The 27,867-nt window shown below is 41.3% G+C and overlaps 1 protein-coding gene across 13 annotated transcripts in view; it reads right to left on the reverse strand.

The window, feature by feature from the left end:
• The window catches only part of Parn (poly(A)-specific ribonuclease), a 169,154-nt gene that overhangs the window by 60,577 nt on the left and 80,710 nt on the right, over window positions 1-27,867 (reverse strand). For 8 of the 13 annotated variants that reach the window (XR_015450480.1, XR_015450481.1, XM_021237242.2 and 5 more), the window contains one exon: window positions 26,697-26,771. The exons of 2 other annotated variants lie outside the window; for them this stretch is intronic. Coding sequence is in view for 9 of the 11 variants with exons in the window: in XM_021237242.2 (XP_021092901.1) it covers window positions 26,697-26,771 (75 nt within the window). In the remaining 2 variants the exon portion in view is untranslated. Of the gene's footprint in view, window positions 1-298; window positions 410-4,413; window positions 4,451-12,856; window positions 13,552-26,696; window positions 26,772-27,867 lie in introns of those variants that run through there. 3 more of the 13 variants (XM_087209156.1, XM_021237245.2, XM_087209154.1) reach the window with 3 other exon arrangements.

Genomic DNA, 27,867 nt, shown 5'->3' on the forward strand with positions numbered 1-27,867 from the left:
CTCAGCCCTCTTTCTATTTTTTGAGACAGGGTCTCTCTAAGGCACCAAGTTGCCAAAGGCTGGGCTGGAACTTGGCATCGTCCTGCCTCAGCCTCCCAGAGTGTTGGGATTAAAGCCTTGTGTCATCATGCCTGGCCATGCAGACAAATCCACCACATGGTTAAGTTTATTCTTACTTGTGCTATCCTAGAAAGAAAGGAGGAAAGGCAAAAAAATAAAAGGTATCTATCAAAACAGCAGAACATGTATCTGAGGCACATTTGCTTTTCAGAAAAGAACTGAACCACAGAGAAAAAAATATTCACCAACATTTTTATGACATTCACCAATATCAAAAGTTCTGAATGACTCTCAAAAATGGTTACTGCTCAATAAAGGTAGTTTCTGGATCATTTCCCCTTTAGGAGTCCTGTGAACACAATAAAAGAAGATCATAAGTTCCTATTTTTCTATTATCTCCATTCTATGCAAGTGTTTCTTTTATATTATACATCAGTCTTCCTTCAGTTAAAAATTTAAATTAAAAATTCACAGTTAGCTCAACTACTACCTCAGATTATCTCTGTGCCATGATGAAGACTCCTAAATCCAAGGTCCCGTATCTTTTAAAGGTCAAGGATGTGATAGACAGGCCTGCTGCACAGAAAGTTCATACCCTGGTCAGAAATGAATGTGTCTATCCACTGAGGGCAGGGAAAGAGAGTCTAGACAGATTATCACAGACTTACTCCCACTCCGAGAAGCCTCAAACCACATCCTATGTGATAATTCATTAAGAAAAAAAAAATGGACTAGGAGTATAGCTGGTGGTAACATGCATGAGGCCCAGCTTTGATCGCCAACACTGGAAAAAAAAGACTTGTAAAGCATTCAAGCAGCACATGAATTTCTATACTGCCCAGCAAGGGTAGTTAATAAACAATCCATAACACATAATGTAAGCATGAATCAACCAGCTGAAATCATGACAAAAATATGAGAGAAAATAGAGCCAAAAATATGGGCCAAAAATATCTTCGGTTTTCTTCTGCCTCCTGAATTATGAGATTTAGCAGATTCAAGTAGAGATCCCTGTGCCTAAAAGACTAAATGTGGCTAAAAAGTACATTATAAATGATTCTAAAAAGTCTTCTGGATCTAAAAGTAAGTGGTTTCCCTTCTTATTCTCAAAGACAAGCTTAAAAAGCCACTACTTATATCCAAAACCCAGCATGACAAAGGCTTTTCCAGCATGGAGGTGAGAACTATCGGGCAGCTGAGTACTCCCCGAGAGCCAGGGCTCTGCTAAGTGCTAACCAGTGACCAGCAGACCCCTGCCTCAGATGCGTGCCGTGAGGCCTGGTCTACAGAAGCCAGTGTGAACGGGGCCTCTGTGATGACGGGCACTAGCTCCTTACACACGTTATACACAGGGTACTGTTTCTGCTTCCTGACACTTCCCTTCTTACACACGAAGAAACCTTGGCTCAGAAAACCACGGTAAGTCCGATGAATCAAAGGGGACCTACAGGATCCCCAAACTGCCTGCTCTTTCCTCTTGGCCTTACTGCTGCTGGTGGATCTGTTTATCCTTCTATAGAACTTAACTTGCCAGGCAAAACCTGAAATAAGAGCACTCATGGGGACAGATAGGTGCGGCTCAGTGGTACAGTGTCTGCCTAGCAAGGGCAAGGCTCTCAGAGTGATGCCCAGGACGGACAGACAGACAGACAGACAGAGAGAGAGAGAGAAAAGAAACAGAGAAAGAAAGAAAGGGGAGAAAGAAAAGAAAGGGAAGGAAGGAGAGAGGGAAGGAGGGAAAGGAAAAGAAGTGAGAAAAGAAAAGAAAAAAAAGCAAGGCCAGAAAGAAGCAAAACCTCACTCATCTTGTAGGTTTTTATTTTATTTATTTATTTATTTTGGTACTGGGGATCGAACTCAGGTCCTTGCGCTTGCAAGGCAGGTGGTGGAACCACTAAGCTAAATCCCCGGCCCTCTTGTAGGTCTTTAAAGGTTTTGGTTTTTGTTTTTTAATCTTACTAAGAAGCATTTAAAAATACTTTTAAAACTTCAGCAAGAAAGAATATTATTAAAATTAAAAAATCAAAATCTGCTAAATTATATAAATATATATATATATATATATTTTTTTTTTTTTTTTAAACCAGTACTGGGGATTGAACCCAGGACCTTTGCACTGAGCTATATACCCAACTTTTTTTCATTTTTCATTTTGAAACAAGGTCTTCCTAAGTTGCTAAGTTTCACAGGGTGAGCTGGAATTTGTAATCCTCCCGCCTCAGCCTCCAAAGTATTACAACTGTGCACCATCATGCCTAGCTCCCTGCCCTCTTTTATTATTATTATTATTTTATTCTGAGAAAGGTTCTCATTAAGTTGCCCAGCCTGGGGTCAAATTTGCAATCCTGCCTCAGCTTCCCAAGTAGCTAGGATTTACAGGTGTGCACCATGCCTGGCCACATATTCCTTCTATCTGAGGTATGCTCTGACCTCTCAAACTTGCTATAAGGGAACCACTGTAGGCTGTCTCCAAAGGATTCCTCCATCAGTCATTATAATTCCATGTTGGATGGTCTGTAAAATCTTGTATTCATTATATGAAGTAGGACCAAAAATTAAGGTGAATGTTAAAAAACTTTAAAATTCATTACAGTAAAAAACACACTGCCATTAATCCCCCTAAAATGTGCTCCCCCCTTCAAACACACTGATCACAAACTCCTGCTAGCCACCACCCTGCCAGTTTCCCCGGCATCTCAAGCACCCCTTCCCCGCAGCTCCTGTACTACAGCTGCCCTGGGTGTCCTCCCTGAACACGCTGGCCTGGCTCCCTCCAGTCTCCGAGCCTTTGGGAACAGCGCGCCACCTTTCCGGAGCACTCCACCACCATCACAAAGCTCATTCCCACTCTCTCTCACTGCTTAGTGTAACATTCTCTTCCCTAGAGGAGCCAGCCTCTCCTGACTCCCTAGAGTAGGTCAATGTTGGCCCTTTCTCACGGCACTGCTCATGCTTTATTGGACACTTGTTTCTCCCCTAGACTGCAAACTCCATGAGGTGAGCACCCCATCCGGTCCCCCCTGTACCACCAGCACCCGCCCTCGTGCCCGGCACCAATGCACTCATTCAATAAACATCCGAGCACCTCAAGTGTGCCAGCCTCAGATGCCTCAGGGACTACTCTAGGCACTGGGAAAGGCCCATGGACCTCGGATGCTATGAAGGGAAATAAGACACTAGTGGGGGCAGCAGTGCAGGCAAAAGAAAAATCAGTCAGTACTCTGCAGAACAAGAGAGCAGAGAAGGGGCTGGGGAGGTAAGAGTTACTTTTAAATAAAATGGTTAGGGCAAAGCAGCAGTAAGAAATTCTGAACAATCCTGTGACAGAGGTCAGGTAAGGGAGTGTGAATCACTAAACACCTGGCCAAATATCCTTCCAAATACAGAAAGAATCCTCCCTGGTGATTCCTCAATGCCTCCCGCTTTGATATTCTGGGCCAGTGCCCCAAATGACTTAACTAAGCTTAAGGGTTTTTCAGAACAGAACTTCCACCACTTTTAAGCTGGGCGAAAGAGCTCGATAGCGGGTGTGGTGGTGTACACTTATAATCCCAGCTACGTGGGAGGCTGAGGCAGGAGAATTACAAGTTTGAGGCAGGTCTGGGCAACTCAGTGAGACTCTCAAAATAAAAAAAGGGCACTGAATGTAGCTCAGTGGTAGAATGCTTGCCTAGTGTTGTGTGAGAGGCCTTGGGTTTACCCCTCAGCACTGGAAAGAGAGAGAGAAAAAAGAGCTGCTATAATACCCATTTTGGCAAACTTAAACATTTCCTTTTCTTTTTCATATGAAAAACAAGGTAAAATAGAGCACTTGACAGACAACGAAATAAGTCCCCCACCCCACATCAAGAGTCATTAAAATGAGGCCCAAGTCCTGGTAACCAGAACACCTGGCTCCCTTGGAACCTTCAAATTCAGGGGACCAGGAATTGAACCCACAGAGGAGCAAAGACATTTCCACCCTCAAGCTCTTTCAGCTGTTCTCTGGGGCAAATCAGAGTTGCTCCCCCAAAATGTTACCAGGTGCAGTTACTCCACCCCCACCCCTGCTGGCACCCAGTCCTCCAGCCTGGCAGATGTTAGACGCACACAGACCTGCACAGTCACAATCAGCAACAAGCACACTGGATTGCTGAAGATGAGTTCACACCCACAGACATTTGTGTTTTCCACTTGCCACACTTGTTAAATATTACAAAGGAGTAAGTCAAAGGTAAAGAGAGGCCAGCAGCAAGTAAAAGCAAGAAAAACCCAAATGTTAATACTGCAGAAAGATACTGAGCCACAGACGTGCGCACCACATCCAGAACTGAAGAGAGCCGGGCTGTAAGTGGGGGATGCAGAGGGTCCCACCTCTAGAAATGGAGCTGCGTGTCCGAGCTCAGGTGTCCTAAATGAGAGAGGGACAAAAGTCAGGCTTAAGGGCATCAAGTGGGCCTGCTGGTCCCCTAACACTGCTCCAGCACTGGATGTTAAGAAAAAAGAAACAAAAGTCACCATTTAAAATACAGACATTCTCATGCAGATTGGAGGAAAGTCAGTCTGCACCCTATGCTACTCACCAGACTCCTCTGCAGCAACTCACAAAGGCTGGAAGTAAAGGATGGAGACGCACTGGGCAAATATTAACTAACCAAAAAAGGAAAACCTCCATATAATTAAGTTATATCAGACAAAAATGAGTTCAAGACAAAAAAATAAAACAACAAACCACTAATTAGAACAACAGCATTGAACTATGCAAAGCAAAATGACAAAATTACAAGGAAAAACCAGTAATTGCATAACCATAGTACAAGTTAAAAATATGCATCATAATTACAAACTCATAGAACAAGCAAACAAAAATAATCAGTAAATATCTAGAGAACTGGAACCACATTTTTACAAGTGCGACACGCTAGACACAGAACTCTAAACTTACCAACTAAAAAAATACATTTTTAAACATACTTGGAATATTTATAAAAACTAAGTCATAAAGAAAGATTCAACAAATACCACGAACTATTTTAACCACATTCTCTAATGCAGTGCAATAAAATCAGAAACTAGGGTGGGGATCAGGCATAAATTAGAACGATCTCCACTTTCTGCCCCATTTCTCTGCACACAAAATCCATCCTCCCACTGACCTAAAATTAATACTGTACATATGTAGAAAGAGATTGGATGCAGGGAAGGCTGAACATTTATATAAAACATGCAATGAGAGGACGTTTAAAAGTCAAAGATAGAGCTGCCAACCTTATGAAGAAAACAACTCATGGGCCCCTCTGCATCCCCAAAGGACTAGGGAGATGAACTCTTGGGGAACAGGGGAATCCCCAAACAACCCAAGCAGTTGATATTAATATGTAGGTCCAGTTAAAAATTCTCATTTTTCTTAACCTAAGACACTTAAAACGCTGCATGCATTGTTTTTCCAAGGCAACTACCCAGTTATGAATTGTTTTGTTTTGTTTTTCTTCATCAGTATGCTCTTAGAAGAGAGCCCTGGCCTGAGGCCAGACCAGTATCTTATCATGCCCTTGGTCCATCACTGGCTGTTCAGATAATCGAGATTCATTACCAGGTACACTTCCCTGTCTAAACATGAATTATGAAAAAGATCTTTACTCCTAGGGGCAGCTGTTCACTGCACCTGCTAAACTGCAGCATTAAGACTATTCCACTATCAATATAAGAAGACAAAGATCAAGCTCTAACATCATCACCTTTCAGGGCTTGCAAGCATTTCACACGGAGAAGGACAAGGAGGAAAAAGATTCCCTTAACTAAAATTAGAAATCCAATGAAAATTTAGAGGAAACTCTTTCAATTTACTTAAAATACTTTACTGAATATATTTTCCCTCCACTTATATATAATACCCCAAAGAGTATTCAGTTGAAATGTCTCTGAAATAATATTAAAACTGAGTTATCAACTGCTTGTCCAAGATTCTCTGGGTTGTTAACATCATGACAGTAGAGCCGTCAAGCAGCGCTCAGATCCAGATGGCCTCTGGTTTTCACATGTGTCTCCCCTTGTTCGGATCCCTGAAGTCTGTTACCAGACATCATGATAGTACTGCATATGTAAAACGACATTCTTACTTCATTTGTGTATCAAAAGAAACTCCTCTAAACACTACTGCCCAATTATGATGGGGAGGGAGGGGGTCTAATTTCATGAGAAAGTAGACGGATTTAGTCTATAATCAAAGTTAATTTAAAAAAACAGGGAAGGATGTTTAATTGTTTGGCTTATCTGAAGTTACCTAGAATACTTACAGATAATCTTGTGACAGAATTTCTGTTTGAAGACTCTGAGAAAAACATCCAGGCTCCTTTATGCCAATCTCACTAAACATGACCTCCACAGAGGAGGAGGTGAGGGCACCAAAGGACAGAGGCCATGTGCTGAGAACACAGACAGATGACCCCTCCTGCCTGAAAGATAAGGGTGTGTCGGGCAAACCCAGGAAGGCAGGTTTGAAGCTGCCCAAGACCCACCGGTTTCCAGCACTCATTGCTCATGTAGTTCCACTGATGGAGCGGGTGCAAAACAGACAACCCCTGTGCGATGCCATGGGGGCACTCGGTCATTCTCAGAACAAGTTAGGCAGGGTGCATGAAGTGCATTCTAAGGAGTCAACAAACAAGTGGTGCCTGTGCAGTGCAGACAGTGGTGGGCAGCCTAGGTGATCTGCTAGGGTGCAGAACAGTCCCGCTCAGCACATCCATCATGTTCATGGCACCTGCAAAGGGGCCTCTTAGCACAGAACCTGCATGACGAAGACAAGACAGAGCCACTCACAGAGAATCCAAGGACGTGATTAGCTCAACAGACCAAAAAGCAACGTTTCCTTAGTGAAAAGCTCCACTAAGGACTGTACTGTATCTCTTATATGTACAGAAATGAAACAAAAGATTTCATAACAGGGTATTGAGTATTCTTACTTTGATTTCAACCAAATTTGTTGCATATTGCTTTTTCTAAGTGCCTGTCAAAAGATTAACATGTTCCTGCCAGCTTGAACCACTGGTGGAACATGCATGACCGTCCCAATGGGTGGATTGTTTTACCCAATGAGACTGTTCTGTGCCGCCCAGTGGGACAGTCATGCACGTACCACTGGTGTTTCAGAGCCACCCGGCAGCAAGACATATGAATTACAGCCTTGTTGTGAACATGTTAAATGACCAGGCCACTGCTTTTTACTCTTCTCCCATCTCCAAAGGGGGCAAGGTACAAAGTCAAAATGCAGCTGAAATAAAAAGGCTGGCAAAGTAAAACACACACCTGCGACTCTCTCAACCCTCATTACACAAAGCAAAAGTAAAAGTGGAAATTCACGAAAAGAAGATGCATCTGTAGAATAAGGTATCGAGAAAAAGTAGAAATTCAGAGAACATCCTTTTCAATTAAAGCTGGGTTCAACAGCTGCATCCTATGTCTCCACTCACCTAATTAACCAGCACTTGGAGCCGTGAATGGGCTCGGTGGAGGATTAAAGGAAGAGCTCCCACTGGGCCAGGAGAGGCTGCGCAGCCCTGCAGGGAGCCCATTTTTGCTACAAGACAAGAACCGGAACAGCTCCTGAAGCTCCACCACAGGTACTTTTCTTTTAAAAACAAAGAAAGAATTAAGATGCTTGCTCAATGGTAGAGCGCTTGCCCAGTATGTACAAGGCCTGGGGGGCTTGGTCCCCGGCACAGGAAAAACAAATGAACACACAAACCCCCAAAACCCTACACATCCGAAATTCTTCTCCTTAAGGAATTTGGGTTGCATATCCTGAAGGAGAAAGGAAGCCAAAAAGCAGCAAATAGTCAAGTCTTGCTGTAGTTATGGTCTTCAAATCTCTGAGAATAAAGAACTGCACATAAAACCAGTGCTCCTGGAAGAATCCAGGGTTAGGCCCCATAAGCCTCTGGTCACACTTGTCAATCAATCAATCAATCAATATGTAACCTTGTTGTATGTGTATCCCTTGTTAAAAGACAAGTTTATTTAATAAATATCACTGATCCATTAACACGGAGCTCACAGCCAACAGCACCATAAGGAGGCCTGAGCTTATCAAACACACTATCTTCTCCTAAGACTCACCACGGCCTTCTCTCATTGAGGAGCTTTAAGCAGCACTTGTGGGGTCATTTTAAGCAGCAAAGTCACCAATAAGAAGCATGAAAAAAATCAAAAAACGTGGCACTAATTAGACAGGGAAAATAACACTTGTTTACAGTCTGAGAGCTCAAATAAGGGAGAGCGTTGTGTGGTCCAGCCTCAGCAGGGATGTGTACACTGGACAACTCAAACTTCCCCCACTCTGAGTGTGCCTGGGGATGACCATGAAGGCACTGTGACTAGTGACCTGAGGTTACAAAACGTTTACCAAGCAGGTGAATCCACAGGTACAATGAGAACTGACTGTCCTTTTAACCCCAGCCCACACTAGCTTCCCAAGCTGAGTCTGAGAACAAATCCATAGAGCTAATGAGTCCAACCTTACCTGACAGCAAACGTGTCTGTGTCTACAGCACCCTCCTATTACTTCTGAATCTTCTCTAAAGCTAACCCTACATCCGCAAGAGCACTGGGAACCAAGAGGCCGCAAAGGAGACCCTGACTGCACTAACAAGATATTAAAACAGCAACTCAGCTGCAGGAAGCCATGGGAAAAAGGAGATACAATCAACATCACTTTGGCTGCAGTTTTTGGTCTTGGTCTAAAGATTCAGAGGTGCCTTTCACCCCAGCACAAAAGTGGCCTTGGGCAAAAGACGAACAAAGGCCCCAAACAGGCTTCTCTAGCTCTGGATTATGAAGGTTTGGCCCCTGCTCCAGGTTGCCCGTCTGCTGCAGGAGTGGTACGCTGCTGAATCCTAACGCTAAAGTGGGGACCCTGTTACTGAGTGTGAATTAGCATATAGGTGATAAGTTTAACTTGAACTGGGAAAGGCAGATTGGTTGCCAGCACAACAGCACCATCTTCTGGTTGGTAAAATGGAATTAGGACATAAAAAGTCACATTTGGAGTAAAAATGCATTTCAGGTTTTGTAACAACCCAGAACAGCAGCAAACTAAAAGTCTTAGTTTCCATAAAACCTGAATAATGTCAGTAGCAATAAAAGACCCTCACAGACCGACCATTTTAACTGAAGGTCACTGACTGGTTTCCATTCCACTCTGGGCAAGACTAGCCACTCCCCACGTCTTAGCCCTACCACGCCTGTCCCACTTAGAAGGGAATGCCTCACCTCACCCCTGGGTGTGCAAAATGGCTCTTTTCTGCCCACATACAAACTCCAGACCTAAGCGGGCAGAGATGGAGCATGGGACTCTGGCCTTTTCCCCTTGTCTCCCCAACTGCCCGGGCCTAGTCAGCATAGGGAGCATCATCCTGTCACAGCTGAGGACAAAACAGGAACTCCTGAGGGCTCAGCAGCCCGTGTTCTTCCAAAGTACAAGGCTCTGTGTGGACTGTGGGGAGAATGGATCCTGGGCCTGAGGTCCCAATGGGGCGTCCTACTAAAGCCTTGCCTTCTCCTCTGGGAATACAGACTGGTACACCCTGAAGCTGGTCCTCTTCAATGCAATAATCTATCTACTCGCCCAGGGGCTCTTGGGGTCACGCTCCTCCTGACTACGCCCCTCAGTAACCGCTCATCTCCTTCCTGTAGGGGGCATCATGCAGCAGGACGGAGAGAGGGGCCAGGTGCTCGCAGGGCAGCAGCATTCCTCTCTGGGTGAGAAGCATGGAAGTCCTATTCTGGCCAGTGGAGATGCGTGAAGGGATGAGCATTCCTGATAGACCCGGCCCACAAACCCAGCCCTCTTTTTAATTTTTTTCCCCTCCTTTTCCTCTTTTTGATTTTGAGGCAAGATCCCCCCAAATTGCCCAGGTGGCCTCAAACTTAACGATCCTCCTGCCTCAGTCTCTTGAATAGCTAGGATTACAGGTTTACACCACCATGCCTGCCTACACTTTCTAATTCATTTTTTTTTAATGCTAGTCATCATTCACTCAAATGATTTCATAAGCCCCCAAGAGTGTGACCCCAGGTTGAAGATCACCTCTGTTATGGTGGCACAAACCCTTCTCTTTCCTCTGCTAACACAGAACTGGGCCTCTCATGAGGACCACATCAAGGCCTCTCCTCCAAGCCTTCCACAGAGAAACGTGTGCCCAGCAACACCCCAAACACCAGTGATGCTAACTAAGGGCTGAGATGAGGTCTCCTCTTCAAGTGCCGGTGTCTCCTAGGTGGACACACTTCCATTAGAGCTCAGGCCCCTCTCCGTCCTCTGAGGGCAGGAACACTCAGCATCTGTATTCACCCACTCGCCCCGCTCATTCATCTCCAGCCTCTCTCCCTCCAGCGCCATTTGTGTAAACAACATTTAAATGTTTGTCAAAAGATGAATCCATCAAGTAGGGTTTCTGTTTTTGCAATCTTGTTTGTCAAAGGATAATTTTCACAAACTCTAAATGAGGAACTGAAGTGCACTGTCACTGATTCTTGGAAGCCACGGCCCATTTATTACTCTGTGTAGCATTTATAGATGTGGCAGTTCCCAGATAAATTCAATTTGGCCTCCGTCTCTTAGAAAAGGCTATGAACTAGAGTAAATAAAAAGACCAACCTTCCAGACATTTAAAAATAAACAGAGCTGGCTCAAATATATTCATCTATTTCATCTATTTTTGACTCTGTGCAGTGGTACATCCTACACATGTGGAAAACAGTGCTCGCCTTTGGGTGCAGCCTCAGGCAGCTGTGGGCTCTCTAAGGACAACTATCCGTTTGATCAGTTTGGTACCCAAAACTTGGAAATCCTTTGGAAAGCCTAAGAGTTTTCAAAGAACAATTATTAAATGAATATTTTAAAACTTGCTTTAATAGAGAAAAGAACCCAAATCACATAGCAACAAGCTTGTATAACAGAGGAGATTTAAACCCTTTTAATACTGAGGATTGAACCCAAGATCTTGCACATTAGGCAACTACTTTACCACTGAGCTCCATCCCCACATTCCCAGCCACCACCCCCATTTTGGTTTTTGAGACAAATCTCGCTGTGTAGTCCAGGAGTTTGAGACTGGCCTCAAACTCACAGTGACTCTCCTGCCTCAGTCGCCAAAGTGCTGAGATTACAGGTATGCACCACCATGCCGGCAGCCCTTTTATAAATTTTATTTTGAGAAAGGGTATTGCTAAATTGTCTGAGATGCCCGAATTTGCCATCTTACCTTGGCCTCCTGAGCAGAACACCGGGCTCAAACTCCTAATTTTAACATAAAGAACCTGTGTTTCCATCTTCTAATTTTCCCTCTACCACATATACCACTCTACCACATATACCCTTTGCTCGAGTCATACAAAAGGCATGCTGATCTCATTCTTCACCAAGGCTTCCTTGGCCTTCGTCTGCTAAGCCAACTCCAACTCTCCCTGCAGGAAGAGCAGAGGAACCCCCACTCCAGGAAGTCTTCCCTGGTGACACTCTTCTGCATCTCCCTGCAGCCTGCACTGACTCCCTCCTTCCAGCACAGCCCTCAACGTCTAAGATGCTGGAGTTGCCTAACACCTGTCTGAACCTTGATACACTGAATCCCTTGAATGCAGAGACTGCTACTTCATGTCTACCCTCCACCTGACTTCAGTCCCTCAGTCCTTCTACAGAAGAGAGGCAAATACTTATGCAAAGATAAATGTTGCATGTTTTAAATAAAAGCCATCACTGTCATGCAAAATACCTTATTTTTTTCTCTGTTGTCCCTATAAAGAACACTGAGCATAAAAACATAAGGTGTTTAGATAAATCAAAAGGAATAAAGAGCCAGGGATTTGGCTCAGTGGCGCTGCTGTCTGCCTAGCAAGCCCAAGGTCCTGAGTTCAATCCCCGGTACCAAAAGGAATAAAGGGCCAGGTGTGGTGGCACGTGCCTGTAATCCCAGCACTTGGGAGGCTGAGGCAGGAGAATTGCTGTGAGTTAGAGGCCAGCCTGGGCTACATAGAGAGTTCAAGACCAGGCTGAAATACACAGTTAAGACCCTGTCACAAAAATAGAAAGAAAGAGAGAAAGAGAGAAAGAGAAAGAAAGAGAAGAAAAGAAAAGAAAGAGAAAAGAAGAGTTTACACTCCATCTAAGACTATAACTACACAGAGGGTGCCTGGGTGTTAGCTCGTTTATAACATAAAGTGACTCAAACTTATCTGCGGGGGGGGTTAGCAAATACTTATTAGCACTGCAGCAGAGGACCGCTTGGTCTCCGCTGTCATCTGAAAACAAGTCCATGTGGTTCCTCAACATGGCTCCAATTTGCATGCAGAAAGGACGAGAGGCATTCCTACAAGTCCAGCAACATGATAGGAAGCCTTGTTACTTGTTACGGCTTGTATCTAGAGGCCCCCTAAAGCCTCCTATCGTCATAGCTGGGGCTTTTTCAGAGGCGGCTGGATCTGGTCTGTGTGACTGATTCACATACTAGGATTAAGGCCGTGTGATTACTAAATCAGTCCACTGATTGGTTTGGCACCTCCCTAATCCTGGTGGCCTGGGTAGAATATACAAGGGGCAGAAAAAACGCTGCTGAGGTTCTTTGCTTTGCTACCTTCTGCCTGCCATGAACTGTTTCTCCTCCGAGATGCCCCTCTGCCATGTCTCCCTGCCTTGGAGCCAGAGATTAGGGACTAAAACCTCTACAAACTGTGAGCTAAATAAACCTTTCCTCCTTTAACTTTGGGTGTTGGGTATTTTGCCTCACCAATGAGAAAAGTAACTCAGACATTACTCAACAACTTTTCTTTTTTTTTGGTACTGGGGATTGAACTCGGGTCCTTGTGCTTGTGAGGCAGGCGGTGGAACCACTGAACTAAATCCCCAGCCCCCCTCAACAATTATTTTAAGTCTTGTTTGCTTTTTGTAAATATACCACTTGAAAGATCAGTCATTAATACTTACAGGTATTGAGATGTAGGGTACAGAGAACTTAAGGTAAAATCCTGATCTCAGGTGTTTGGTCACTGACACCATTAATTATCGATGTAACACTCCGGCAATCCCATATTTGTTTGCATTTCTGCTATACAGAATGAAGTGACACCGTGCTACTTAAGTGATGTCTGGGCTTCTTTCCAGGATAAACAAATACATCTTTTCTAAGAAATGGCGGGTTGTATAAACACTCAACAGTGGAAATGTAATCAATAAACATCACAAATAAAAAAATGTTTAATAGTCACCTTTCCAGAATCAGATGAAGCTGAAGGAAAATTCAGAGAAATGAATTCCATGAATTTCATGATTAAAAAGACAAAAAAGATACCATAGGACAAGTGTGGTGGGACATGCCTGTAATCCCAGTTACTTTGGAGGCTGAGGCAGGAGGAAGTTCAAGGCCAGTGGGGGCAACATAGTGAGACTCTGTCTCAAAAAAAAAAAGGAACTGTGGATGTAGCTCTGTGGCAGAATGCTTCTGGGTCTGATCCCCAGTACTAGGAGGAAAAAGAGCCATAAAATAATTATAGTCAACCACAAAAAACAACCACTCTGCTAGCCATACTTAGTTTTAAAAGCAAGGTATTTCTTTTTGCTGTACTCCTTTACTTATACAAAAGCAAGAAAAAGCTATTTTAGTTTTATATTTAAATATTGTATGACACAGGTAATATTTGTTCATTATGACAAAAATCAGAAAATAGAGAAAAATGTAAGACCACAAAAATCCTCCTGTAATTCCGAAACACTAAGAGATTTACTGGTAAAAGTTTTATTAACATAATCAGAATTAGTCATTTATATAACAAAGTCCTTCACAATGCTTACTTTTCAAATTTTCTACAATTTCAGATTTCATTTTTTAAAATACAGTAGTATGGTTGTAAAGAACAGGAATCACATATGAGAAAACACTGTTAATGTACAAAGATCAGTGCAGCCAACCTATTTAATCAACCAGTGCACTGTATCTAAGTCACCATAACAACAACAACAGAAGCAGCAGCAACTACATGGCCTTAGAAGCCTCAGAGAAAAGATCCGGAGAGCCACATAGTTTAAGCTGAGTCCTCAGGGCTATGTGGAAGATTAATCTCATTGCTTTACATGTCCTGCTACTGTCAACATCTTAAAATATTTGCCAAAAGTTAAATGTGACTATGGTATTGAATCAGGCACAATGGGACCTGCTTTCTAATGAATGCTTTATAGCCTTAAAAAATAAGTACAAAAAGTGGAGCCACCGCCTGCATCACAAGCGCAAGGTCCCGAGTTTGATTCCTAGTACCAAAAAAAAAAAAAAAAAAAAAAAAGCACAACAGAATAACATACAATCACATTCAAAAATAACACAAAGTTATGTGTGTAAGCAGAGACACGACCATACTATACACCTAATCAGAAAGATTGTATCTAATAAAAAAAATTTTTTTAAAAGGCGGCTCAATGTGGTGGCACCCACCTAGCCCAGCAGTTGGGAGACAGGCCAGAGAATCACTTTTGCATTTGAGGCCACCTTGGGCTACACAGTGAGTTTAAGGCCAACCTGAACTAACCACATAGTGAGACCCTGTCAATCAGTCGATCCATCAGTCAATCAAGTCTATATAAGTCAGTGGAATTAATAGAAATGTCAATGAAAATTCCAATGAGCTTTTTATGTGGCCTAAAGAAAATTATTTTAATGCTCAACCAAAATAAAAACAAAGAATCTTAAATTAAGTGTCGAATAAGGAATTACTTAAAAAATGGTGATACAACTATATGTTGAAAAGGTATTCATGTAAACACACGCACACATATATTGTAAAGGACATGTCCACTTAGAGACATGAAGCATAACTGAAGCAATATGAATCCCATAAATATAATTACAACTGTATTATTTATAGATTTAAAAACACACAAAGCAGCAGACAACAGAAATGCAATACATACATACAACACATACAACTGAAAGGTAAATTATTATCTGCAATTATTTTTGTTAATAAAGTGGGGTAATAGACAATTTTTTGTTTTATTCTACATAGTTTTAAATTTTTCTATGAACAAAAATAAGTGATCACTTCTTTAATAATGAGGAGAAGCTGAGGATATGAGCACATGCTTAGTGTGCACAAGGCCTGGGGTTCCCTCCCCAGCACCCCAAAATGATAATAGTAAGAAAGGGAAAATTACTTGGTTTTTGTTGTTTTACTTACGATCATCATCACAAACCTAGTGACTTTTCCTCTTCAGAATTCAAGACAATAAACAGAGCTACAAATAAGAACTAAAGTATAGATCCTCATAAAAGTATTATGTTAAAATAGTCAAAATTTGAATATAACTTTAAAAACCAAGAGATACAGCTAAGCAAGTTATGACTGCCTATCTATACAATAAAATATAATGTAACCATTAAAAGGAAGCTCTTCAAAGCCGGGCACACAGCTATAATCCCAGCACTCAGGAGGCTGAGGCAGGAGGATCACTTTTGAGTTCCAGGCCAGGATAGGCTATATAACAAGCTCAAGACCAGTCTGAACTACATAGCAAGACCCTGTCTCAAAAAACTGAAAAATTTCTTTAAGGCAAATGGGAAATGCTTATGACACAATGTTAACTAAAAAAGTAGAGTCAAAACTGCCTTTAGAGCTGGACATGGTAGCACAGGTCTGTAATCTCAGCCTGCTGGGAGGCTGAGACAGGACTGAAAGTTGGAGCTGGGTGTTGTGTCTAGATGTACCCCCAAAGCCTGGTGCAGTCACAGGTGTGGCTTTTTCAGAGGTGGCTGGATCTAGAGTGTGTGATACTGGAGTTGATTCATAGTGCAATGCTAGAATGAAGGGCACTAGGATTAAGGGCATGAGTCCTACTGCCCTAGGTAGTCTGCATAAGATAAAAAGGGGCAGAAAGAGGCTGTTAAGGCCCCTTGTTGTTTTTGCTGTCTTCTATGTGCAATGAACTGTTTCTTCTCTGCAACGCTTCTCTGCCACGTGCTACTCTGCCTTGGAGCCAGCCAACTATGGACTGAAACAAAGTACAAGTTAAATAAACCTTTCCCTCTTTAACTTTTGGTGTTGGGTATTTTGTCTCAGTAAGGAGAGAAAAGTAACTAAGACACTGGGCCTGAGTAGTTTCATAAGGCCCTATCTCAAAATTAAAGGGGGACAGGGCTTGGTTGATCCCTAGTACAACAACAAACCAAAACAAAAACACATACATTTAGAGCCAGGGATTTAGCTCAGTGGTTCTGCTGCCAGCCTTGAAAGCATAAAGTTTGATCCCCGTTGCCAAAACAAAACAAATAAAACAAAACAAAACAAACATACATTTAGCTGGGCCTGGTGGCACAACCCTGTAATCCCAGCACTCTGGAGGCTAAAGGAGTAGGACTGTAAGTTCAAGGACAGCCTGGACTACACAGCAAACTCAAGGCCAGAGTGGACTACACAGTGAGAGCTTATCTAAAAATATAAAACAAAATAACCAGAAAAAAATGCTTTTAAATTTAGAGCCTAGTTAGTTTTAAAAAGTTATGAAAATACTGATCTGGATTAGAAAAATAAGTAAAAGGAAACATTAACTAAAATACTACTAGTTTTCATGTGTAGGCTGTGAGACCATGGTTGAATTGTTTTCTTTAATAGATTTTCAAATATTCTTAATAATGAGCTCAATTTATTTCTAAAACTGGTGTCAGAAGAATAACACAAAATACAAAAGTATTTTCTTTACAAATGACATTGCAATTAAATTGGACAGATTTTCGGAATATTCTTATAGTGTATCACACAAAGCAAATTTCCTAATGCAGATAACATAAGCCCTGAAACAAATATCATAGGCCAGTGGTCTGGATAAGAAACAGTCACAAAACATGAAAACTGGGACTCCAGCACAGGACCTCCTCTGGCTACACTACAGCGATCACTGGATACCCGGTGCTCACTGCTGCCTGAACAGTGGTAACGTTATCAAGAACTTGAGAATCTTCTCCCACAGTCAGTAAGCTTTCTGCTCTATTCTCGTACAATTAAGGCCCTAAAACAAGCTAATTAGGGAGAGCAAGTTACTGTCACACACTTCAGTTCACTCTGCCTGGTGGAGATTTCACAACAGAGACACAAGATGGCAAATTCTTAAGATTAAACACAATCGGGAAAGAGGAAAACAAAATGGTTTTAAATAAATATTATTAAAATTTTTCACAGTGCTGTTGATAGATTAAATGATTTTGAGGGGAAAAATTCAGTCAGTTGCTCCTACAAATTTTCAAAACAGAAGATAGTTACATAAAATACACATCCACTTACATACCTTCCTAATGCTTTTCCTTCATCCAACTGAAGTACTTTATAAGCCACTCTAGTAAAAATTTTGTCCGTATAAAAAGAAATATGTAGTTTCCAGGATCTAGTACTTACGGCAAAACCCCCAAGTCATTTAAATCCACAAAGTAACTTAACAGCCCCCGTCTTCTAAAACAAGCTTATTTAGAAAAAAATCTTACTTGAAAATGTAATGTCATAGTTGCACTCATTTATCTGTTGCTACAAGTATAATTCAAGATATCTGTCAGCCAACTCTACAGTTTAAGATTGGGAAAATGAATGTGTAAGGAAAAATATCAATTTTTGATTCTTTCTTAACTATCTTGTATATTTCCTCTTTGATAAGAATACACACTAGGCAATTACAAAATACACACAGAAGCAAAGACATCAAATACTTTGAACACTGTCTATTGATATGTATGCATATCTAAAAAGAAATGAACTTAAGTCATTCTTAAGCAGTTGAAGATCAATTATCTCTTTTGATGGTTCAAATTTTTCTCTACAATCATTAAGCACAGAGAAAGAGGTAGTGTAAGAATTGTACATAATATGGCAGAAGATCTGAATCAAAAAGCAGGCAAGAATTTAAAAGCACAGGTAAGAGAATTCTATTTCTGATACAATGGAAAAAGTTCCAGAAGTTCATCTTCCCACAGATAACAACTATAAGCTCCAGAAAAATGAATAAACAAACAAACAAATAAACCATGAATCTGAAGCCTCCAGAACATAAACAAAAATAGGCAGATTTTGGAGAGGAGTCTAAAATGAGAAGAATTGTCTCAGAGTGAACTTCCTGGGTTGTATGTGTATGACTTTGCCCTGAAGGACAACTGTGGTTGTTGTTGTTGGTTTTTTTTTTTTTTTTTGGTACTGGGATTGAATGAGGATCCTTGCACTTGTGGGGCAGGCGGTGGAACCACTGAGCTAAATCCCCGGCCCTCAACTGTGGCTTTTAAAGGGGCATGGGCCAGCTATGACTGACAGAAAGTCCCCTCTCTCTTTATATCAGGCACTAGAGAAAAAAGCATGGGCAAACAGGGGCAACTGAGAGTGAGGAAGGATTCTGGAAGAAAGGACATCAGAGAAGGGGAGCCTCAAATTTGGTGCATAGACTCAGCCAAGTGTCTGGGTGACCCTTAACCATGCATGTGACAAACTAAGCTAAAATCTGAGCTACCGCCTACTGCAGGCATCAAAGAGTTTGTAGTTTGAGTATAAATAAATTAACTATCTACATGCACAAGGCCCTTGGTTCAATTCCCAGTGTGCATGCATGCACATACGGAAAGAAAGCCAGTGGGCTGGGGATGCAGTTTAGTGGTACAGCACTTGCCTAGTAAGCATGAGGGCCTGGGTTCCACCCCCACTGCTGATTAAAAAATAAATAAATAATGAAAATAAAAAAGGAAACAAGGAAGGTAGACCTAAGTACACTAACAGTTAAACTGATGAAAAGCCAACTGAAAAGAGAAAATCTTAACAGTGGCCAGAACACATTACACGTATGGGAATTAAGATGACTGTGGATGTGTTATCATCAGAAGCCAGGGAGGCCAGAAGTCAACAGAATTACATCTTTAAACTGATGGCAATAAACAAAAGGTCAGGTGTGGTGGCACAGACCTGTGATCCCAGCACTCAGGCAGAGGAAGGACGAGAGCCAAGAATTTGAGGCCAGCCCGAATTACAGAGCAAGACCCTGTCTCAAAAAACAAAAACAGAATTCTATATCTAACAAAAATATCCTACATGAATGAAGGCAAAACAGACACAGTTTCAGAGACAGGAAAATTAGAAAATTAGTTGCCACCAAACCAGCAATATATACCAAAGGAAGCTCTTAGGCTGAAGGGAAATAATACCAAAAAGAAACGTGGAACTCTGAGAATGAAGCTGAGAGTGGCAGCACATGCCTATAATCCCAGCTTTCTCGGAGGCTGAGGCAAGAGCACTGTAAGTTTAAATGCAACCTGGGCAATTTAGTGAGACCCTGTCTCAAAATAAAAAAAAGAATGAGGATGTAGCTCAGTGTAAAAGCTCTGGATTCAATCCCTTCTATGGGAGGTGGGGGGTGGGGGTGTAGTGGAAATGGTAAATATCTGGGTAAGAAAAAAATAACCTTTTCTCTTTAATTTATTAAAATACATTAACTGTTTAAAGTATGATTATAACACCATTTTGTGGAATTTTAAATGAATACAGATGTAATACACATGCCAATTATAGCCTAAAAGACCGCTGGGAATGAATGGACTTACTCTATTACAACCCCTTTTACCAGGGATCAAATTCAGGACCTTGCACTTGCCAGGCAGGTGTTGTATCACTGAGCTACATCCCCAGCCCTGAATGGACTTACTTGGGTGAAAGGTCTCCACATTGTATGCGAAGTGGTAGTGTCTTGGTTACTTTTCCTCACGGCTGAGATAAAAATTCCTGACACCCAAAGTTGAAGGAGGAAAGGTTGATTTAGCTCTCAGTTTGTAGAGGTTTCAGTTCTTGACTGGTTGGCTCCAAGGCAGGGTGGCATGGCAGTGGGGCATCACAGAGGAGAAACAGTTCATGGCAGACAGAAGGCAGCAAAGCAGTGAAGTAGTGAAGAAACAGCAGCAGCAGCAAGCAACAAGCAGGGACATTCTTTCTGTCCCTTATATCCTATCCAGGGTACTCACCCTTGGAGCAGGTAGCACTCACACCCAGGGTGGGGCAGCCTTAATCCTAGCACTGCACCATGAATTAATCCCAGCATCATAGACCCTAGATCCAGCCACCTCTACAAAGCCTCACCTATGACTACATGAGGGTTTGGAGGGACATCCAGATATAAGCCATAACAGTACCATATGAACTCTTAGTGAACTGTGAAAAGCTATGGATAGATACTGAAATTTCAAAAGCGTCCACTTAAAAACAGAAAGATAAGGATAAAAAGCCAATAGAAAAAAAATAGAATTAAAAGAAAATTCAAATGATACAAAAGAAGGCAGGAAAGGGATTTAAAAAGAACAAAGTACAGAGGGAACAAAAAACAGATTTTAAAATGACATAGCTAACCACATCAATTGAACTAAATACTCCAACTAAAAGTCAAGAACTGTCAGAATGGATTAAAAAAGGGACGATCCAGAGCCTGAGATTTAGCTCAGTGGTTCCAGCACCTGCCTCAAAGTGCAAGGTTCCGAGATCCCCAGTACCAACAAAACAAAACAAAACAAAACAAATCAAAACAAGGGAAGATACAGCTGGGCGTGGTGGCTCATGCCTATAATTCCAGCTACTCAATAGGCTGAGGCAGGATGATCGTAAGTTGGAGGCCAGCCTGGGCAATTCAAAAAGGGCTGGAGATGTAGCTCAGTACTCCCTGGGTTTAATTTCCTGTGTGGAAAAGAAAAGCCAACTGTACTCTGTCAACAACAGACTGGGGTGCGTGTGTGTGTGTGTGTGTGTGCGCGCGCGCGCACACGCACAGGAAAACATGAAAAACATAAGGATGGAATAATCATATTCCTATCAGACAAGGTAGTTGTCAAAATGTTAGAAAAAAATAAAGAGGGGGCCGGGGATTTAGCTCAGTGGTTCCACCGCCTGCCTCGCAAGAGCAAGGTCCAGAGTTCGATCCCCAGTACCAAAAAGAAAAAAGAAAAGATAAAGAGGGACGTTTCATTATGATAAGTAGGTCAATTTATTAGAAAGACAAAACAATATAAATGTGAACACATCTAGTAATACAGAATCAACAAACATGAGAGATTTTAACACTACCTCTCAAAACTGTACAGCTACAAATAAACAAATCAGTAAGGGCATGGAATATATGAACACTATTACCTGATCCTCAGCAATCAAACTATACGCTATATAATTCACATTTTCAAATGCATACAGTATTGTTCAGCATGGTAGACCTTACTCTTTGCCATAATACATACAATTTAAAAAGACTTAAATTATTAAAATCACTCATGATAGAATTATAGATTTGTAACAAGAAAAGCTTAGGAAAATCTTAAGCATTTGGAAATTAAATAGCATATTTCTTAGTCATCAAGGGTCAAAGGAAAAAGATAGAAAACTTATAAAACATAATGATAATGAAAGTAAAATATAATTTGTGGGATACTATTAAAGCAGGGATTAGAGGACTAATTTACAGCTTTAAATGGTTACATTGAAAAAAAGAAAGGGCCGGGGATTTAGCTCAGTGGTTTCGCCGCCTGCTGTGCAAGCACAAGGACCCAAGTTCGATCCCTGATACCCAAAATAAATAAATAAATAAATAAAGCCAGTGACTAGCAAAGAGTCTTAGCTATGCAAATGTAAGGCCTTGTGCACTCAGAACGGAAAGGGCCAGACAAAAGTAAAAGCTGGGGCAGACTTGTAAACTCCTTGAATGTTTCATGTATTCCCTCGCTCAGCTGGCAAAGGGAGAAAGCCTGAGTCTAAGCATAACCCTAACAAACCACTGGCTAGCCACTAAGTTATACCAACTAGGAACAACTTCTAGGAAGCCAGGCTTAAAACATTTTAGAAGAATTTGAAAAAAAAGAAAAACCAATTACATGAGGTTATATTTCAAGAAACTGGAAAAAGAAGAGCAAAGCAAGTAAAAGGAAGGACATCTTCAAAAGAACAGAAGTTAAAGTAGACCATGGCAAGTAATACAGTAAAATGAACTAAATCAAAGGCTTGTTCTCTGAAAAGATCAATAAAATTGGTTCCTAGCTACAGTAATCAAAGAAAAAGGAGAACCAAATTACTAGTGCCATGAATGAAAAGCAATTATCACTACATAGTCTGTAAACAATAGAAGAACAATAAAAAGCACAGGTAAAGGTTAGTTATAATCAGCCTTTTACAAAATTCAGTGCTGAATAATCACCTCGAAAGAATTATATCTACAACTTTAATATTTATCTGTTCAACACAATCAAAACTATGATTTAAACTGGGTGTGGTATAATACACTCCTATAATGCCATCGCTCTCTGAAAGGCTGAAGCAGGAGGATCATAAGTTTGACCCCAGTCTGGGCAACTTAGTAATTCAGTGTGACCCTGTCTAAAAATTTTTTTAAAAGTATGACTTAATATAAGCACACTTAATATAAGCTGCGGAGTGATTTAAAGTCAAGGATCTTCCCTCCACCCAGTCATCCTGAATAGGCTCCAAAAATAGCACACCGGTAATCTATACAACTACCTAAATTTGGGCTAGGCTCAGGTCCTAAAGTGCTCTTATCAATTTCTGCTTTTTTTAAAAAAAGAATTTTCAGTGTGTTCTAATCTCTAGCTTTCAAAATGAACAAAAAAACTATTTTTCTCAAGTCACTTCTATGAAAACTACAGGCAGAGAAGTAAAGTCTTATAATGTACCCAAGGATATTCAAGTCAATGTCCAAATACTGAATATGACTAAAAAGTGCTGCTACACTTGAAATATTGTTGAATAAAACCAGATCAAACATGTAAAAACCCTAAATACAAAGGAGCTATTTAGCTCTGACCACCGCAGGTGACTTCTTACGTGCTATTTTGAGAAACATTCTCAAATGGTAGGGATAAGCGGTGTTCTCCAGGGCATCAACTGCCACGCTGGCCATGTAGGTAGGTCCTTGGCGGCAAGCCAGAGGGGAAGAAGGCTAGCACATAGCTAACTCACCTGACTATCACTTATCTAGTGCCCCACCATGGGTCCTCATCTGCACAGCAGCAGCAAACAAAAAGCAAGAGAAATCAACACTTGGTAGAAGGGCTTCAGTACTTACATAATAAGGTTTCCTACAAGAAGAAAAGTTTCGTGTTCAAGAGGTTTAAAAATCTTGATTAGAATTAGAAAAAAACAAAAGAAAAGACGGGTGTTACTTAAAAAGGAACTCCCTAAAAGTAAATCAAAATGTTTGTATCAGAGCCAAAGAAGCTATTACAAGCTGCTGTATAAATAGGCATTTACCGATTTTTTTCCCCAATGTTACTTTATTGATCTAACAGGCCCTCTGTTTCAGTTGAAATGACTAAGTAATTTGTTTAAGATAACATTAATGGGATTTGCAGCACATTAGATACCTTGGGTTCCTCTCATCATTAGAATTGCCACTATAAAAAACAAATTTTACATTGTCTTTCAATAAAACGTCTGCATAATTTTTGAAATCCAAGCAGAGACATTAGATTTATCTATATACCAAGTACAAAAAGGCACTTCTAAATCATAATACCATAAAAATCACTTATTCAATTCAATAAATATTGCACATTCACTTACTAATGTCAGACACTAACACTAAGCATTATAAACACAATGGTGAACAAGAGATAGGATCCCGGGCAAGGGATGTAGCTCAGTGGCACAGTGCCTGGCTGCCAAGTGTAAGGCCCTGAATTCGATTTCTGATACCAAAAAAGAAAAAAGAAAATAAAGAACAAAAAAAAGTCCCTTAAAAAAAAAGAGATATGATCCCTTATCTCAAAGAGTTTACAGTCTTATCTGTTAAAAAAAAAAAAAAAAGAAAGAAGATCCCAAGGATACTATGAAGCAGAGTGAACGAGGTTTCATCCCTTATAAAGGCAGCCAGAGAGAACATCGAGAAAAAGTGATGTTTATGTTAAGATGAGGTGGAAGCAGGAAGTAGCCCAGTTCTGTAGGAGGTAATGGCTCAGTAAAGGTGGCTCTGGCCAAGGAAAACTATCTGCTGGCTACTTTAGTAAGGGCTGTCTTTTGGGAAGGAAAAGAGACTACAATGGAAAAGGAAACTTTAATAGCAAGGTTGCACATATCGAAAGATAATAGTCATCTACTTCTTAATCTAGAGAGAAAAAAGGGCAAAAGTTCACAATTTCATCATGACCCATTCTCCATTTGCTCACTCAAACACACATTCACTTACTCGTGTCACACTGTGTGCCAGTACAGAGGATTCAGTGGTGGACAAGATGGATGCAATTTTGCCCTCAGGGAGGCAACACAACCGAGCAAACAATGACAATAGAGTGCTTTGGTGGCTACATGTGATTCTGACACGCAGCTCTTTGAAATCAGTTATCATGTTGTAAAACTACTATTTGAAGACTTTCCCAATAATTAATAAAAGAGCAATCACTATTTAATATCAATGTAATAATAAGAACATTAAAAGAAACTCTGACATCCCATACACATAAACAAGGAAATATGCTTGCATTTTCAAATAAATACTGTTGTGTAGTGTTTTACAGATTTCAAAGCACTTTTACACAGACTCATTCTTACTGTTCTAAGAACAGAGGCCAAGCGGATATTTTAAAAATTACCTACCACTTGTCAGGCACCGAGGGTGGAGCGTCAGGCTCTTTGCTGGGAACTTCATGTCATGATCTCATTTCATCCTCATGACCATCCTGCAAAGTATCATCACCACCCACTCACAGGCAAGAGGCCTGAGCTTAGAGGTTTACATAACTAGTCCACAGACACATGGCTGATGTGGTGCAGAGCCAGAGTTAGCCTCTGGGTCAGTGTGACTTCGAAGCCTGTGGATTCTGAGTGTGACCAGCAAGGCAGCTGGAGTGTGGACCTGAGCAGAGCAGGCAGGGCCAGACTGCAGATCAGCTCTAGTTCTGTACTCCGTCAGCCGTGCTGTAGCCTCACTGTCATCCTTACCTCAAGTTAGCTTTTAGCTCTCTAATTACTCGATCCCTTTGGATTCTCTCTAAATCATTTTTCTAAAGATTGCAGGGCATCTCAAAAATACATCTGAGCAAACATTAAAATATTTAACAATCATCATCACTGACACTCTGCCTCCAAAGCATCTTCAGGAGGTATGTGCTCCTGAGGTGCTATTAAATAACCATAACAGAAGCTCAAAGCTGTTATAAGTGGGTTTGCCAGCTTTCCATCCCTGTGACAAAGCACGTGAAAATAACAATTTAAAGGAGGAAAGGTTTTTTTTGGCTCAGCGGTTTCAGAAGTTTCAGTTCATGCTCATCTGGCTCTTGTACTTCTAGGTCTTAGGTTAGGCGGTACATGATGAAGGAAGGGGATGGTGGGGGAAAGGTGCTCACCTTATGGCAGTCAGGAAGTGGGGCACAGACAAGACACAGTCAGCAAGGGCATGCCCTACTCCTCTGCCTAGGCCCCACCTCCTAAGTTTCCATCACATCCCAATAAGGTCACTGAATTATGAATCCATCAATGAATTAATCCACAGATGAAGGTACAGCCCTCCAGATCCAGTCACCTCCCATCTCTGAACTTTGCTGCACTGGGGTCTAAGCCTTCAATATATAAGCATTTGAGGAACATTCCAGATGCAAACCAAAACACTAAACTCTATGTATGGAGTATCATGTAAGGTTCACAGCAACAATAATCAGTCCATGCTATTCTTCTCGGTTTATAGTGATAAGGAGAAGCTTATCAAGATTAAATAACATGCGTGGGAGTATGGCTCAGCGCTAGAGCCCAAATCTAGCATGTTCAAGCCATGAATTGGATTCCCAACACCACCCCTTACAAAGAAAGGGTTAATTAACATAGCCAAAGTCACACAAATATAGGTGGTAAAGCAGTATGATTCTAGCAGCTAAGCTTTTAACCTCTAAAACAGGGCCTGTATTCCTGCAATGGTCAGATTAATTAAACAAAAATACCAAAATACTGTGATCTGAATTTGTATGTTTATCAAAGTTTTCATATATAATTACTCAAGTCTTATACAATCAGAATTACACAGTCTTAGTGTGGGACACTTTGTTAAATAAAAAAAAGATGTATCACTTAAAACACTGTCACACATTTTACATTATTAAGCACCACTGGGCTTGAAATCTATTTGAAAATATACCTTAAAAATACATGTTTTGCCGGGCATGGTGGCACATGCCAGTAATCCCAACACTCAGGAGGCTGAGGCAGGAGGATCACTGAGGGTTCGAGGCCAGCCTGGGCTACATAGTGAGTTCACCAGCCTGAATTACATAGTGAGATCCTGTCGTCTCAAACAAAACAAAACAGAACAAAACAAAAATACATATTCTTCCACTTTTTTGTTAAATAACTTCACCTTAACAAACTAGAATAAAATGATGGTCAATATCAAAATTATTTAGGGTCCAACAATAGGTAAGCTATTTCAACTTTTTAGAAGCCTACTTTAAAAGGAAATAAAATATTCCCATTATTTGTCTGTAATGACTTCCTTTAGTTTACAGACAAGCTCAAGAATAAACCAGGTAGGAATGCTAGTGAATCAAATCAGCTGGCTGAAGCTGCAGCTTTCAAAAGGAGGGCAGCTCCCACTTCACTGAAAACACAAAACAGATGTCTACAACACTTACCAATTGGGACTTGTTCAGGCTGGCTGAGAGACACAAATGCGGATGTGTCATCGATCCAGGATATCTGAATGTTACCTGTTAATGCCAAGTTGAAAGTAAAGTGACCATCTGACCGTGCAGAGCTGGCAAGAGTGACTTGGTATATATGGCACATTTCAGGGCAGGCCAGAGCTTACAGAGATGAGTTACTTGATCAAAATCCCAGTACCACAGAGTTAGCCTGCTTGAAACTTAAATCCACCACAGCAGTTATTTCTGTTGAAATTTTAAAAGGAGAAACACACCAGGGAAAATAAGTTATTGGAAATATGTTTTAAAAACTAAAGAAAGATTCTTTCAGATTAAATCCTGGGGCATATCATCATTCAGCCCAATCTTATGCCAGGGTTGGAGACCTTTTTCTTCTCAAGATCACTAACAAAACTGAGAGATCATAGATATGAAAAACAAACTATTCCTTTTTAGAAACTGCTATGGGTTGAATATGGTTTATCACACTCTCCTCCAACTGATGCTGAAATCTAATTCCCACTGTGAGGTAATAAGAGGGGAGAAACTTAATCCAACTGTGGTATTTAGACTGAGGCCCTAGGGAGGTGATCAGGGTTAGAAAGGCCATTAGAGGAGAGCCCACAGGATGAAACCCCAGTGGCTTTATAAGAGGCAGAGATCAGACAGATACACACACGCTGTCTTCCCTTGCCGGTGAGCCCAGCTCTGTGTGGGGACTCTGCCATCTATCAGGCCATCACCAGATATGTGCCCGAGACCTCGTTCCTCCAGAACCGGGAGTCAAAGTAAATCTTTATAAGTCACCCAGTCAATGGTACCATGTGATGAGCAGCAGAAAACAGACTAACATACACACATAATGAAAATCAGGAATAAGAAACAAGAAAATGAGTCAGGACACATTACAAGTAAGAAAAATTCGATGCTGAAATTCAGGCCAGATAAAGAGAAGGCAGAATGGAGACAAGGGAAAGAGTCAAAGAGAGAACCGAAACAGACTAGAGGGGAAACAGGAACAAAAAGCACAACAGACAAACAAATTACATGCACATGCAGAGGGGCAAATACTCACAAAAAGCTAAGCACAAACAGAGTGGAATGGAGCCCACTAAAGCAGGGAGACAGAAGGAGGGGAGCAGGGACCCAGCAGCTGGAGGAA

Source organism: Heterocephalus glaber, unplaced genomic scaffold (genome assembly GCF_053883595.1).
Source record: "Heterocephalus glaber isolate CG9 unplaced genomic scaffold, H.glaber_assembly_v1.0 deba00000943, whole genome shotgun sequence".
In the NCBI taxonomy this organism is placed as follows: Eukaryota; Metazoa; Chordata; class Mammalia; order Rodentia; family Bathyergidae; genus Heterocephalus; species Heterocephalus glaber.